Source organism: Zootoca vivipara, chromosome 17 (assembly GCF_963506605.1).
Source record: "Zootoca vivipara chromosome 17, rZooViv1.1, whole genome shotgun sequence".
In the NCBI taxonomy this organism is placed as follows: Eukaryota; Metazoa; Chordata; class Lepidosauria; order Squamata; family Lacertidae; genus Zootoca; species Zootoca vivipara.
This window is the reverse complement of record NC_083292.1, coordinates 3,634,634-3,649,947: the sequence shown is the minus strand read 5'-3', so window position 1 is coordinate 3,649,947 and position 15,314 is coordinate 3,634,634. Positions and strand designations below refer to the sequence as shown.

At 45.2% G+C, this 15,314-nt stretch overlaps 1 protein-coding gene across 3 annotated transcripts in view; it reads left to right on the top strand.

The window, feature by feature from the left end:
• The first annotated feature begins 1,253 nt into the window (after positions 1 to 1,253).
• The window catches only part of ATP6V0A2 (ATPase H+ transporting V0 subunit a2), a 32,832-nt gene continuing 18,771 nt past the window's right edge, over positions 1,254 to 15,314 (top strand). For 2 of the 3 annotated variants that reach the window (XM_035097888.2, XM_035097887.2), the window contains exons 1-7: positions 1,254 to 1,646; positions 5,747 to 5,825; positions 10,665 to 10,762; positions 11,744 to 11,881; positions 12,406 to 12,506; positions 13,480 to 13,606; positions 14,733 to 14,815. In XM_035097888.2, the coding sequence (XP_034953779.1) occupies positions 1,530 to 1,646; positions 5,747 to 5,825; positions 10,665 to 10,762; positions 11,744 to 11,881; positions 12,406 to 12,506; positions 13,480 to 13,606; positions 14,733 to 14,815 (743 nt within the window). In that variant the 5' untranslated portion in view covers positions 1,254 to 1,529. Of the gene's footprint in view, positions 1,647 to 3,581; positions 4,520 to 5,746; positions 5,826 to 10,664; positions 10,763 to 11,743; positions 11,882 to 12,405; positions 12,507 to 13,479; positions 13,607 to 14,732; positions 14,816 to 15,314 lie in introns of those variants that run through there. The other variant, XM_060269866.1, reaches the window with a different exon arrangement.

The window sequence follows — 15,314 nt, the reverse complement described above, 5'->3', positions numbered from 1 at the left end:
GCATCGCAAGGTAGTCTGTTGTTAAAATTGCTGGTGAGCAAGATCAGTCTGCAAGACTGAGATCCAGTTCACTTATGCTTTCAGATCCCAACAGCAAAAAGTAAATGCTCTCAGTCAGCTCAAATCCAAAAGGCATTTAAACTATTAAAATCCACTGTGTGCTGTGGGACCTTCTGCTGAAGGGAGGATAATTTAACAACAACAAAGAGAATGAGAATGTGTTGTGCTGCATTGCTTTGCACTGAAATGGCTTGTGCTTTTAAATGTTGTAATCTGTCTTGGAATTTACCTAAGTTACAAAAGAGCATTCCTAAGAAGTTGCCTTGCCTGGAATGTACCCTCTGTGTGAGTCTACCTTTACAGAGTTTGTGGATTCCCACTTAGCAGCAGGCTCAACACCTTTCAGGCACCCAGAAGATGGAATGATGGCTTTGCATATGCTGTGCTCAGCTGACATAATGTCCTCATTAAACACATCCTCTCTCGCTGTGACTGAACATGTGCAAAACTGTTGCCATAGGAACGCTGTGAAGCTAGCAAGGCCTCAGTTTTTATTTACAAAGGTATTTTTCTAAGTAATCATTTAGTTGTAACAAAAGTAATGTCTTATATATGTAATTAGGCATTCCCCTTTTGATCTTCCTGAGTGCTGAATTTCTGCCTGAGAGGATATTAGCTCAGCACTAGGCCTTATTTAGGAAACCTCTCTGCTGACTTCCATTAAAAACCCACAGGGCAATTTGCTGCATAACAAGATGAAAAGTTTCATTTTTCACATTCATGGGGGGAAATCTTTCAATTTTAAATTTCAACATCATCCCCCAAAACGTCGGGAGAACAGTACGTATAACAAAACAATAAAAGAAGAAGCCGCCCTTGTTTTTTAAAGTTACCCCGATTCCTTAAAACATTGTTGAGAATTTATAGCTTGCCTCAACGGCCTTTGGCTCTCCCAAGGTGGCTCAGTCTTGAACCTTGGCGCCACCCACTTTGTTTTGTGCAACAACGCGAGAGGCTCTAGCCTTGGAATTCCCTCGCCCTCCCCAAAGGAAGGAGGCCCCACCAGGGAAGGGAAGGAACTCCGGGCTCGCTTTCGTTCGGCCTGACCGGCTGGGCCCTTTGCTCCTCCCTACCACAGAGACGAAACATCTCGGAATTTGGGCCCACCATAGAGGTGCCGAGGGGCAGAGCGCCAGGGCCAATGGCGCTGTCTTATTTACCGGAACTTCCGAGGTGAGCGTGCGGTAGTCGCTCTAGCCTTTCACCGCCCCTTCTCTCTCTGAGGCGCCGGACTTGTGAGGAGAAGCCGGAAGCCGCGGGACTCGGGGCGACTCGGGTCTCCGTCCTCCTCGCCTCCCTCCTCTCCATGGCACCGGGCAGCGGGGGACCCGCCAGTCCCCGGAACCGCCTCCGCAGCGGGACGGTAGCAACGTTGACGGCGGAGCGGAGGCGGCGCCGAGGAGACCGGTGACGCCGCCTCTGCCGCTCCCTCCTCCGCCTCCTCAGGTCCGGCCTGGGCTCCCTCCGCCATGGGCTCCCTGTTCCGCAGCGAGACGATGTGCCTGGCGCAGCTCTTCCTCCAGGCGGGCTCGGCCTACGAGTGCCTCAGCGCCCTGGGCGAGCGCAGCCTCGCCCACTTCCGAGACGTGAGTTAAATTTATTAGTTCATGCTTGATTGTCGGGGGGGGGGGGGCGTGACACCATACATGAACTTATCACTTTTTTTTACAACTACTGTATAACTTTAAAACATACAGAAAGTTAAAGACCAGCATAGAATCGAGACTAAAAGCCCGTACAGGCAGGTTTGTCTAAGTAAAACTTCTTCCTCCAGCAGGCCCCAAAGAGAATGCAGCTTGTCTGGCTGTTAACCAGAAGGTTAGTGGTTCAAGGCAAGCCCACCTAATGACAGCTGTGGATAAGATTTCTTCATTTCAGGAGGATGTACTAGATCAGGGGTGGCCAACTTCCAAGAGACTGCGATCTACTCACAGAGTTAAACACTGGCAGTGATCTACCCCCTTTTTTGAGGTTCGGGTCAAAGTTGTTGAGCTTCTTTAGGGAGGAGGAAAGCGATGTTGAGCTTTTTTTTTAGGAAGGAAAATCCTGTTTTTGGTGGTTCAGGTCAAAGTTGTTTTAGGGGTGCAGGGCAAAGATGTTGAGCTTTTTTTAGGGGACCCAAAGTTGTTTAGCTTCTTGGGGGGAGCCACTGATCTACCGGTGATCTACTACAGACATCCAGTGATCTACTGGTAGATCATGATCTACCTGTTGGACATGCCTGTACTAGATGAACTGTTGTGGTCCATTCCAATTCTACAATTCTGTAATTCTGTGAAAGGTGCCTCCTGATATCAATAGGCAGGGAGTTCCAGAGCATTGGTGCTGCCACGCTATAAACTGATGTTTCTTGAACTTGGGTCCCTAGCTGTTGTTGGACTACAACTCCCATTATCCCTGACCACTGGTCCTGCTAGCTAGGGATGATAGGACTTAGAGTCTAGCAACATCTGGGAACCCAAGTTTGAGAAAGGCTGCAAACAATTTGGTTTGTACAGTTGTGGAGCATTCTTAAAAAGAAATAAGGCAGCATTGTGAATAAGTAGAAAAGGAGTGTGTCCCTTTCAGATGACGCTGGAGGCTCCAGCTCCTGTCAGCCTCAACCAGCATGGTCAAAGCTTGCAGATAGCGGTGAGTTGCCCAGAAATATTGGAAAGGCGACGTACTGTAGAGATGGAGGGCAGGATTCAGCCCCCAGCTCAGCTTTCATGTGGGCTGATTGCCATCTCTCAGGCTTACTTACCCGTATATTCCGGCGTATAAGACGACTAGGCGTATAAGACGACCCCCAACTATTCCAGTTAAAATATAGAGTTTGGGATATACTCGCCATATAAGAAATACGACCCGGTGTATAAGACGACCCCCAACTTTTGAGAAGATTTTCTTGGGTTAAAAAGTAGTGTTATACGCAGGAATACACAGTACCTCACAGGCTTGTAGGGGAGCATAGGAACATAGGAGGCTGCTTTAAACTGACTCAGACCATTGGTCCATCTTGTGTAGTATTGTCTACACAGACTGGCAGCAACTCTCCAGGGTTTCAGACAGGAGCCTCTTCCCACATCTTGATCATCTTGGCTGCCGTCCTCTGCACATGTTCCAACTTGTCAATATCCTTAAATTGTGGTGCCCAGAATTGGACACAGTAATCCAAGTGTGCTCTGACCAAGGCAAAATAGAGCGGGACTATTACTTCCCTTGATCTGAACACTAGACTTCGGTTGATGCAGCCTAGAATAGCCATAGTTGGGTTTTTTTTACTGCTGCTGCTGCTGCTGCATCACACTGTTGATTCCTGTACTATGGGCCAGCCATCTTATATTTGTGCAGCTGGTTCTTTCTGCCTAAGTGAAACTTATATTTGTCCCCGTTGAAATTCATTATTTAAATTTTGGTCCAGTTCTCCAAACTTGTTAAGGTCACCTTCAATCCCAATTCTGTCTTCAGTGTCATTAGCTACCCCTCCCAGTTTGGTGTCATCTGCAAATAATAATAATAGTAGTAATAATAATAATAATAATAATAATAATAATGTATTATTTATACCCTGCCCATCTGGCTGGGTTTCCCCAGGCACTCTGGGCAGCTTCCAACAGAAGGTTATAAATACAAATTTGATTAGCATCCCCTCAATACCTTTACCCAAATCATTTATAAAGATGGCCAGGATCCATTGTATTGTCCAGCTAGTTCTGTATGTGTGAGCCCAATTTTTTTGCTGTCACAAGCCTTATGACCCATACAATCTAGGAAATAACTTTTAGTGCTCTTGTATAACCAGGTGCTTAACTGGGAATAGTGAATGATTTGCTGTTATGCATTGTATTAGGGGGACCCATTGTGGGTTTTGTTGTTTAATTGGCTCCTACTTTCAACATTTATGATGCTCCCATACAACATTGCTTCCATGCTGGTAATAGCAATGGCCAGGATCCAAAACATTTCATAGAATCATAGAGTTGGAAGAGACCACAAGGGCCATCCAGTCCAACCCCCTGCCAAGCAGGAAACACTATCAAAGCATTCTTGACATATGCCTGTCAAGCCTCTGTTAATTTACTGATTAACAGAATTCGTTTGAGTGAGAAGTTCAGCATTTCCTTGTCTTTATTACATTTGCTTCTTGGTTTTATGACTCAGACACTCTAGGCCTTCCTTTAGAAGCTGGTGAACAGAATATTGAATTATGTCTTGAGCAAAGGTCTTTAAGATGTTAGTTCATATTTTATTGTGTTGAAATAATCATTCCTGCCACTCACCATCTGGCCCAGGGCGGGGCCTCACAGGCCTCAAAAGGACTGCTGCCGCTGCTGGTGCTGCCCAGGACTCTGCTTTTTAACATCTACATGCAGCCGCTGGGAGAGGGGGTTTGGGCTGGCTGTCCATCAGTATGCGGGTGATATCCAGCTCTACCTCTCTTTCAAATCAGAACCAGTGAAGGCGGTGAAGGTCCTGTGTGAGTGCCTGGAGGCAGTTGGTTGGAGGATGGATGGCGGCTAACAGATTGAGGTTGAATCCTGACAAGACAGAAGTACTGTTTGTGGGGGACAGGAGGTGGGCAGGTGTGGAGGACTCCCTGGTCCTGAATGGGGTAACTGTGCCCCTGAAGGACCAGGTGCGCAGCCTGGGAGTCATTTTGGACTCATAGCTGTCCATGGAGGTGAAGGTGAATTCTGTGTCCAGGGCAGCTGTCTATCAGCTCCATCTGGTACGCAGGCTGAGACCCTACCTCACCGTGGACTGTCTCGCCAGAGTGGTGCATGCTCTAGTTATCTCTTGCTTAGACTGCTGCAATGCGCTCTACGTGGGGCTACCTTTGAAGGTGACCCGGAAACTACAACTATTTCAGAATGCGGCAGCTAGACTGGTGAATGGGAGCGGCCGCCGAGACCACGTAACACCGGTCTTGAAAGACCTACATTGGCTCCCAGTACGTTTCCGAGCACAATTCAAAGTGTTGATGCTGACCTTTTAAAGCCCTAAACGGGCTTCAAGTATACTTGAAGGAGTGTCTCCACCCCCATTATTCTGCCCGGACACTGAGGTCCAGCACCGAGGGCCTTCTGGCAGTTCCCTCGTTGAGAGAAGACAAGTTACAGGGAACCAGGCAGAGGGCCTGGTTGGTATTGGCACCCGCCCTGTGGAACACCCTCCCACCAGATGGCAAAGAGAAAAACAACTACCAGACTTTCAGAAGACATCTGAAGGCAGCCCTGTTTAGGGAAGTTTTTAATGTTTAATAGATTATTGCATTTTAATGTTCTGTTGGAAGCCACCCAGAGTGGCTGGGGAAACTCAGCCAGATGGGTGGGGTATAAGTAATAAATTATTATTATTATTAATAATAATAATAATAATAATAATAATGTAGTACTAATGCTTGGGTACCCTTCAATTTTTGAATGGAATTTCTTCCAAAAGAAGAAAAGTATTTTTAGCAGGATTAGAGGTGAGAGAGGGTTGATCTCAGAGCTTGGATATTGGATTGTGAATATAAGAACAGCCCTGAGGGATCAGGCCAGGTCCCATCATCCCCTGGCAGCATAGCTAATAGTCCAGGATCACAGGTGTTGTGCTTCAGCAGCGTCTGGAGGACCGCAGGTTCCCCACCCCTACTGTAAATATTGATGCAAAGGGTTTTTATGTTGGATCTTGGGGCAAATAACATTTTCCTTTTTTCCAGCTCAATCCAAGCACCAGTGTCTTCCAACGGAAATATGTGGGTGAAGTAAAGAAGTGTGAAGAGATGGAAAGGATACTTGGTAAACCTGGGAACTGCAGGGCGGCTGACTGCTTCTTCATCATGCATTAAGCACTGGGGGAGGGGGGCATACCTGATTACCCTGGCAAAAGGCTGTTCCTCTGTAGGGAGGTCCATTTCAGGGTCACATTTCACATGTGTCATAGAATCATAGATGTGTAGAGTTAGAAGGTGTTTCAAGGGTCACCTAGTCCAACCCCTTGCAATGCATGCAGGAATCTTTAAGCTCTGCTTTAAAAACTCTAGTGAAGGAGAGTCCACCACCTTCCGAAGGAGTCTGTTTCATTGCTCAACAGTGTACCATCAGAAAGTTCTTCCTGACTCCTTTCTTGTAACTTGAATCCACTGGTTTGGGTTCTACCCTCTAGAGCAGGAGAAAACAAGCTTGATCCACCCTCCATTTGACAGCCTTTCAGATATTTGAAGATGGGTATTATATCTCCTCTTAGTCTCCTCTTCTTCAGGCTAAACATACCCAACTCCCTCCACCGTTCCTCATAAGGTTTGGTTTCCAGACCCTTGCATCATCTTGGTCACCCTCCTGCACTCGTTCCAGCTTGCCTCTATCCTTAAGCTGTGGTGCCCTGAACTGGACACAGCATTCCAGGTGGGGTCTGACCAAGGCAGAATAGAGCAGCACTATTATTTCCCTTGATCTGGACACTATTTTGTGCTGCTTTTGGGGGGCTCATGTTTCACTGAGATAGGTGTATATTCTGTAGTCTACCAATTTGAAACTGAGTTTACTTAGGCTTCAGCTTTCATGCTTATTCCCTTTCCAGAAATCGGAATTGGTGCATTCATTCATTCCCCCCTCCCCCCTCTCTCTGATGGCCTTTCAGGGAAATGAGATAAGCCTATTAACAAACAATGTGACTAAAAGCTATTTCAATCTTTAGCATTGCTGAACGCATTGCTCTGTGTTGCAAATTGCATTCTCATGCTTTTAAACTGCTGGCTTAACACAGTTGTTAGTTTTACCAAGTGCTCAGATTTTGAAATTTGCTGTCAGGTGACTATGTAAGTGACCACCTCAATAGCTTTGTCAAGTATTAAATTGTTCCATACATGTACTGCTTGGATTATGGCAGTACTCTTTACATGAGGTTGCCCTTAAATTGGAAACATCATCCGGTTCAAAATGCAGCTGCAGGGATGCTGATAGGAGTATAGTGATCAGATCAACTAACACCTGTCCTGTGTGACTTATTCTTGTAGCCAATGGATTGTATCTAGACTAAATAAATTACACTTCGTTCCCATTGAAATCAGTGGGACTTAATGGGACATGTCAATGAATTAAGTCCCATTGATTTCAGTGGGGCATAAGTGCAACAGTGTGGATCCAAATCAATTTCTTTTCGGGCTCAAATTAAAGGGGTGGGTCTGACCTTTAAAGCCCTAAAAAGACCTTGAAGGGATATTCAGCTTTGCTCTCAAATTAGACCCACTGAAATTAATGAACATGACTGAGTGAAACTTGGTTGAATCACCATCTGTAAAGCCAAGGATCCAATTATCCAAAGTAGCATCCTCCAATCTAGTGCCCTCCAGGTGTTTTGAACTACTGTCATCCCTAATAATAATAATTTATTTATTTATGCACTTCCTGGTGGAACTGGACTTCTCTGTGACCCTTCCCCTCTGCAGGGAGGTGGGACTGATTTGGATGGTCCGCCCCTGCCACTTAATGGATCCAATTGGCTTCCAGAGAGTGGTAGGGGATGTTTTATCCCATGTTGATGGCCTTTCAGCTGATTCCCTGGTGGCCCGCTGGAATGCGGAGTTAACCAGGGCTATTGACTGTCTGGCTCTGAAGCGCCCTCTCAGATTGCATGGAGCCCAGATGACCCTGTAGTTTTCCCTGGAGCTGAGGGTGATGAAACAATCGTTGAGACGGCTAGAGCGCCAGTGGTGGAAAACTCATTCTGAATTAGACCAGATACGGGCTAGAGCTCAACGTCGAGATTACCAAGTGGCAATGGCGACGGCGAAGAGGACCTTCTTCACCACCTCTCTTGCATCTGCAGAAAACAGCAGCAGGAGACTTTCAAGTGGTTCGCAATCTATTGGAACCACTTTCGTCACCGGGGCCTGGTAGGGACCCCAAAATCTCTTGTAATGCTTTTGCATAGTTTTTTTGCAGATAAAATCACTTAAATTCAGAAGGAGATAGACTCCACCGTGGGAGCAGGGCCGGGGCAGGAGAGTGCTAGAGTCCTGTCTGGTCATGTTACATGGGATCAATTCCAATCTGTTATCTCCGAGGATGTGGACAGGCTGCTTGGACGAGTGAAACCGACCACCTGTCTCCTTGATCCTTGCCCATCCTGGCTAATAAAAGCGAGCCGGGAAGGGCTGGGCAATGGGCTTTGCAGGGTGGTAAATGCTTCCCTCTGTGAGGGAGCCTTCCCAGACCCGCTGAAAGAGGCGGTCATTAAACCGTTTCTTAAAAAAAAATCTTTAGACCTGGCCAATATGGCCAACTATTGCCCAGTCTCAAATCTACCATTCTTGGGCAAGGTGATCAAGCAGGTGGTTGCTGAACAACTCCAAGCAGGCCTGGAAGATGTGGACCATTTGGATCCCTTCCAATCGGGATTCGGGCCTCACCATGGGACTGAAACAGCCTTGGTCGTGCTGGTCGATGATCTCTGGTGGGCTTGGGACAAAGGTGAGAGCTGTTTCCTAGTTCTGCTGGATCTCTCAGTGACTTTTGATACCATCGATCATGACAACCTTGAGGACCGTCTAGGGGAGCTCGAAACTGGGGGCACTGTTAATACAGTGGTTCCGTTCCTTTCTCCTGGGCCATGTCCAGAAAGTGGTGTTGGGGGATGAGGTTCAGACCCCTGGGCTCTCACTTGTGTGGTGCCTCAGGGTTCCGTCCTCTCCCCCATGCTTCTTAATATCTATATGAAGCCGCTGGGAGAGATCATCAGGGGGTTTGGGCTGGGTGTTCATCAGTATGCAGATGACACCCAGCTCTACCTCTCTTTTAAATCGGAACCAGTGAAGGCGGTGAATGTCCTGTGTGAGTGCCTGGAGGCGGTTGGAGGATGGATGGCGGCTAACAAATTGAGGTTGAATCCTGACAAGACAGAAGAACTGTTTTTTGGGGGGACAGGGGGTGGGCATGTGTGGGGGACTCCCTGGTCCTGAATGGGGTAACTGTGCCCTGAAAGGACCAGGTGTGCAGCCTGGAAGTCATTTTGGACTCACAGCTGTCCATGGAGACACAGGTCAATTCTGTGACCAGGACGGCTGTCTACCAGCTCCATCTGGTATGCAGGCTGAGACCCTACCTGACCGCGGACTGTCTTGCCAGAGTGGTGCATGCTCTAGTTATCTCTCGCTTGGACTACTGCAATGTGCTCTACGTGGGGCTACCTTTGAAGGTGATCTGGAAACTGCAATTAATCCAGAATGTGGCAGCTAAACTGGTCACTGGGAGTGGCCGCCAGGACCATATAACACCGGTCCTGCGAGATCGGCATTGGCTCCCAGTATGTTTCTGAGCACAGTTCAAAGTGTTGGTGCTGACCTTTAAAGCCCTAAATGGCCTCGGTCCTGTATACCTGAAGGAGTGTCTCCACCCCCATCATTCTGCCCGGACACTGAGATCCAGCACCGAGGACCTTCTGGTGGTTCCCTCATTGCAAGAAGAGAAGTTACAGGGAACCAGACAGAGGGCCTTCTCGGTAGTGGCACTGCCCTGTGGAACGCCCTCCCATCAGATGTCAAGAAAATAAGCAACTATCCTATTTTTAAAAAACATCTGAAGGCAGCCCTGTTTAGGGAAGTTTTAAATATTTAATGCTGTATTGTTTTTAACACTCGATTGGGAGCCGCCCAGAGTGGCTGGGGAAATTATTATTATATTATTATTATTTATACCCTGCTATCTGGCTGGGTTTCCCCAACTACTCTGGGTGGCTTCCAGAAAAATATTAAAAATACAATAAAACACCAGACATTTAAAACTTCCTTAAACAGGGCTGCCTTCAGATGTCTTCTAAAAGTCAGATAGTTGTTAATTTCCTTGACATCTGATGGGACCAAACTAGCTGGGGCTGATGGGAATTGTAGTCCAAAATTATTTGGATGGCACTAGGTTGGGAAAAGATGCTCTCAAACAGAAGTGGGGAACCTCTGGTGTGTGGACCAAATGGGTCCCCATGGCCCACCTACTCTACACCTTATGTCACATAGAATCATAGAATTGCAGAGTTGGAAGGGACCCTGAGGGACATCTAGTTCAACCCCCTGCAATGCATGGTGGGTAGAGACACAGCTGCAAATAAACAATTGGAAACTTTAAAGTTTTCTTCCCTGTTTTTAACCTTCCTTTTCAACAAGCCTTTTAACTGGAGATTACTGTCCCAGTCTATATTGGTTTTGGAATTGTTTTATATCTTAAATTCTTTTAATTGTTTGTATATATGTGCTTATTACTTTGGGAAGTTTCATAGGAAGTGATTAATAAATGCAAATAAATAAATAACTGATGATTTCTAGTTTGCAGCCTCTGCAAGGCAAGAATTGAACACATTCTACTGTACATCTCAGTTCACATGGTGTAACATTGTGGCCTGACAGGCTTATGGAGAGGCCGCCTTAAGCTTTGGGAGTCCTGGAAGGTGTTAAGCATTCTCTGCAATGCAGAATATTCCCAGAGCAGCAGCCAAATCTATGTGGCCAAGAGTTCCCCAAGGATAATAACCCTGAGAGCTCACTGCTTTGGAGAGTTGAAGTTCCTCATTCCCTAGCAAACCTTCCATGGAACAATATTCCTTGAGTTAGAATACTCCTTTGAAAGTATTTCTCTCCTTTACTCCAGGATACCTTGTGCAAGAAATTAAGAGAGCGGACATTCCTCTACCAGAAGGAAATGTTACCCCTGCTGCCCCTCCGTTGAAGCAGATGTTGGAGATTCAGGTACTTTTGGGGAATGGTGATCTTCTGGAATTAAAGGGTAGTCATAGATCCACTTATTTTCCTTCATTTTGGGCCAATTGTGGAAGCTTGCATGCTCGAATTCCCAACTTTCCTTCAAGAAGCTCATGAGTAGAATTTTAATCTTGTAACAACAACCATGTGAGGCAGGTTAGGCTGAGGCCCTGACTTGTTTGGGCCCATCCAGTGAGCTTAGCTCAATTGGGAGCTGAGAGTCATTGAATAGAAAGTACAGATCTTTCATCCCGGTGCATAATTAAATCAATGCTTGCCAAAGAAATACTCAATAATACCCTCTTCATTTTTGTGTGGTAAATTGGGGCTTAGTGGGCTTTCTTCTGTTTGAGTCACAGTAGTGGGACTGGTTGGGAATGCCAGTGAGTTGTGGTGCCTGCTTATGATATATGCGGGTGCCCAGCGCTTACAAACATCATGAGGTGCAACTGATTGACTGGAGGGGGCAGGCAGAGTCACAAAGGACTGGCCACTTCAAAAGGCCCGAGATGGAAGACAGGTAGAGAAGAGGAAAAAGCAGTGCAGTGTTGCAGGAAGGGGAAAGACGGAGAGAAAGAAAGGAAAAGGTGTATACTTTAAGTAAGGGAAACAGACAGGAATGAGTTTAAGAAGTAGACTGTTGTGAAGCTACCATGATGCAACTACTAAACAAATTTTACCTTATGGAACTGAGACTCAATCAAAATTGAGAGTGACTAGCTAACTCCCCAGTGGTTTGACATCTCCCCTAAAGGTATACTACTCCAGTGTCTTGTGAAACAGACGGATGCCAACAATAAGCTTATTTCAGAAAGTAATATTGAGCCTTGAGGTTTTTGTACAGTAGACCTGGTGCTAGTTCAGCACTGTAACAATTGAATGACTGTCATGGGAGTTGTGGCCATACAACATCTGGAGGGCCACAAGTATAGAGCCAGAATGGAAATGCCCTTTTGCCCTTTATCGCAGGAGCAGTTGCAGAAGTTGGAGGTGGAGTTGAGAGAAGTGACGAAAAATAAAGAGAAGCTGAGGAAGAATCTCCTTGAGCTGACGGAATATACCCACATGCTACGGATCACCCGGTCCTTTGTCAGAAGAACTGCTGAGGTACTGTTACCATTGCATGGCAAACAGTGTGGTGTAGTGGTTAAGAGCTGCAGACTCGGAATCTGGGGAACCGGGTTCGCGTCTCCGCTTCTTCACATGCAGCTGCTGGGTGACCTTGGGCTAGTCACACTTCTCTGAAGTCTCTCAGCCCCACCCACCTCACAGGGTGTCTGTTGTGGGGGAAGAGGGGAAAGGAGATTGTTAGCTGCTTTGAGACTCCTTCGGGTAGTGTTAAAGCGGGATATCCAATCCAAACTCTTCTTCTTCTTGGGCTTACAGAAGGGAGGCAATGAGCCATAGGCCAGTTTCCAGGGCCCACCTAGTACCTGATAATGGCTGCTGGATTCTTGCAGCATTGGGCCTTGCTGCAGTCCTGTGAGGCACTGAATGCCATTGAATGCAGGCAAATGCAGTAGCCTTAAGCCTTGTTTCCCATCTCTCTTGGTGATCATCACTCCCCTGTGATTTGGGCACAGCCCTAGCACATTTGAAGAAATGTTTTCTTTCATTTTTTTTCTTTTTAGTTTGAGTCCTGTTTACTTACGAATTATGAAGAATTCCCAACTTTAGAAACGGACCGCTTAGTGGACTACAACTGCATGCATAGACTTGGTGCCAAACTGGGGTAAGTGATGAAAAAGTTTATACAGTCGTACCTTGGATCTGAACGCCTTGCGAGTTGAACAGTTTGGCTTCCGAATGACTCAAACTTGGAAGTGAGTGTGCAAGTCTGCGAACGTTCTTTGGAACCCAAAGGTCCGATGCAGCTTCTGCAGCTTCTGATTGGTTGCAGGAGCTTCCTGTAGCCAATTGGAAGCCATGCCTTGGTTTCTGAACGTTTTGGAAGTTGAACGGACTTCCGGAACAGATTTTGTTCGACTTCCGAGGTACGACTATAGACAGCTGGGCACTTAACTGTTAATGGCCATTTCACATTTAGATGAAAATGAAGGTCTGACCACTTTGATGGTGCCACAGATATGGCAGATTTTTGGAATAATTTAGCTCTTCTTTAGTCTTTCCCTTCTAGTGAGGAAGCGAGCCTGCATTAATCCTATTCTTTTGGGTGTCATGCATGCGGGTGAGTGCTTGCATGAGCGTAGTTTTATGTAATTAACCTGCCTACTCCAAAGTAAATCCCAATAACCTCAGTGGATTTTACTCCCTAGTAAGTGAGTTCAGATTTGCAGCCTAATACCTGTTTCAGAGCTTCAAATTGACAGTATTAACAGTTGGCACCAATCAGTGTCATACTGAATTGAGCTCTACCTGGTTTGATATTTGATAGCCAATTGTGTTTCCTTCATGTGCCTGTTGTGCTTTTAAGTAAGGAGGAGATTAGTAGATTAAAAAATTATTATAAGTGCTGGGATCTTGTATCTCACTTGGTATGACCTTGTGTAATTTTAATGGTTTCCATGTGCACCTCAGTGGCAGAGGCATTTTAGTTTACAGATAATCTGTGAATGCCCAGCTCTTCCTAACTAACTTCACTGGCATGTAATGATAGAATATGGTATCCTTTCTGGTCCAAATGCTCATGCAATAAAATTTAAAGTTTGCTCCTATAGTATACTTTGTATTTTTTTTAAATGTAGGTTTATATCTGGCTTAGTTCACCGAGCAAAAATTGAAGCCTTTGAGAAAATGCTGTGGCGAGTCTGCAAAGGATATACAATTGTTTCTTATTCAGAACTGGACGAGTGCCTAGAAGATCCAGATACCGTGAGTAATCAGGACAGATAAATAACACAGCCTGTTTCTGAAGGTTGATCATCCCACCTCCTCATCTAAATTATACATCTGCACACAAAGTATATGTTGCTACTTGGGTGTTATGGCTGGATCCAAAGCAAGGTCATCACACTTGTATCCTGTAGAAATGGAGTATTTATTATTTATTAGTAATTGTATTTGATTTTTTAGCTGAAGAGGCTTCTAGACAGCTTACAATAACTTATCCTACTATGTGAAAAGTATGGCACCTAAATGTGACTTACTTACTCAATATCCAAACCATAATGTTTAACTGTGACTTGTTTTAAGCTTTTATGTCTGAATAGCAAAAGCATGGTTAAAATACAGTATATTTTAGTACAGTATCATCATGATTTGAACTGGGTTTAAACTGAGTTACACCTGCAAGAGGTAAACCATGGCTGAAAAGTGGCTCAGAGGGGAAGATTACAAACTTTCACATCTGGTTTTGATTAAAATGCAACGTGTTAATCTTAATGGTGGCTTGTTGAAACAAGCCAGCTTTGTAGCTCACGGTCTGAAGTTTCAAACAAACCATAGTTAAGGGCCGTATTTTTTCTGAGGGTACTCAAGGGCATGCAGTACCCCCCCCCATGTTAAAAGTGTGTCACTTACTGTAACAACTTTAAAAATATTTAAAAGCACTGATTAAAGGCTTAAGATCAACTGACAAAGTGCATTTAATAAAGAATGGAAATGAAAGCTTCTGAACCCCTCCTCGCAGCTGTGCCAGAGGAGCAGCATGGGGGAAGTATGCAAGCCTGAAGCTGTAGCTCATTCTTGTCTTGGCAAAACATGGTTTCTTGTGATATTGTTCAAACACAGCCACTAGATGACTGGGAGCAGTCTCAATAAGGTTAGCCATAGTTTTGCTGTTCATTAGGGATTTTAAGAGTTAAGCCTGTACCAGAGCTTTGTGCATGTGGAATCTCTTCACAGAATACAGAAACCCCCTATCTACCATTTTTGTGTATCAAAATTCATTTTTAAAAGAAATTGTGCAGTTGGTTCAGTATGAGTAGTTAGTCGATCACCAGTAAAGTGGAATTGTAGTGGTCAAATTTTAACTGAACAATTTCTGTTTACTTTTCAGGGAGAACCTAACAAATGGTTTGTTTTCTTAATATCTTATTGGGGTGAACAGATAGGCCAGAAAGTTAAGAAAATATGTGACTGGTAAGAATTAACATAATTTAATTTGCTTTACTTTTTCCTACTGAGATTTTTATATTGCAGAATATGGTCTTAAATATTTCTCTCTCTCTTTGCAATCAGTGCTAGTCCCTATCTACATAAGAATTGCCCCTTTCTGTTGGGATTTGTGTGAGACTCTCAAGGCTAAGCCCTAGTACTGAACTTATTCAAACATTCAATTTTTAGGCATAATATAAAAAATATGAGGTTATACAGTTGTACCTTGGATTACAAACACCTCAGGTTACAAAGACTTCAGGTTACAAACTCCGCTAACCCGGAAGTAGTACCTTGGGTTAAGAACTTCATCCCAGGATGAGAACAGAAATTGTGTGGCAGCGGGAGGCCTCATGAGCTAAAGTGGTACCTCAGGTTAAGAACGGACCTCTGGAACGAATTAAGTTCGTAACCAGAGGTACCACTGTACTCAAAAGGATACAATGTGTGCATGGGGCATGTTACCTGACCTGAGACTGTGGAG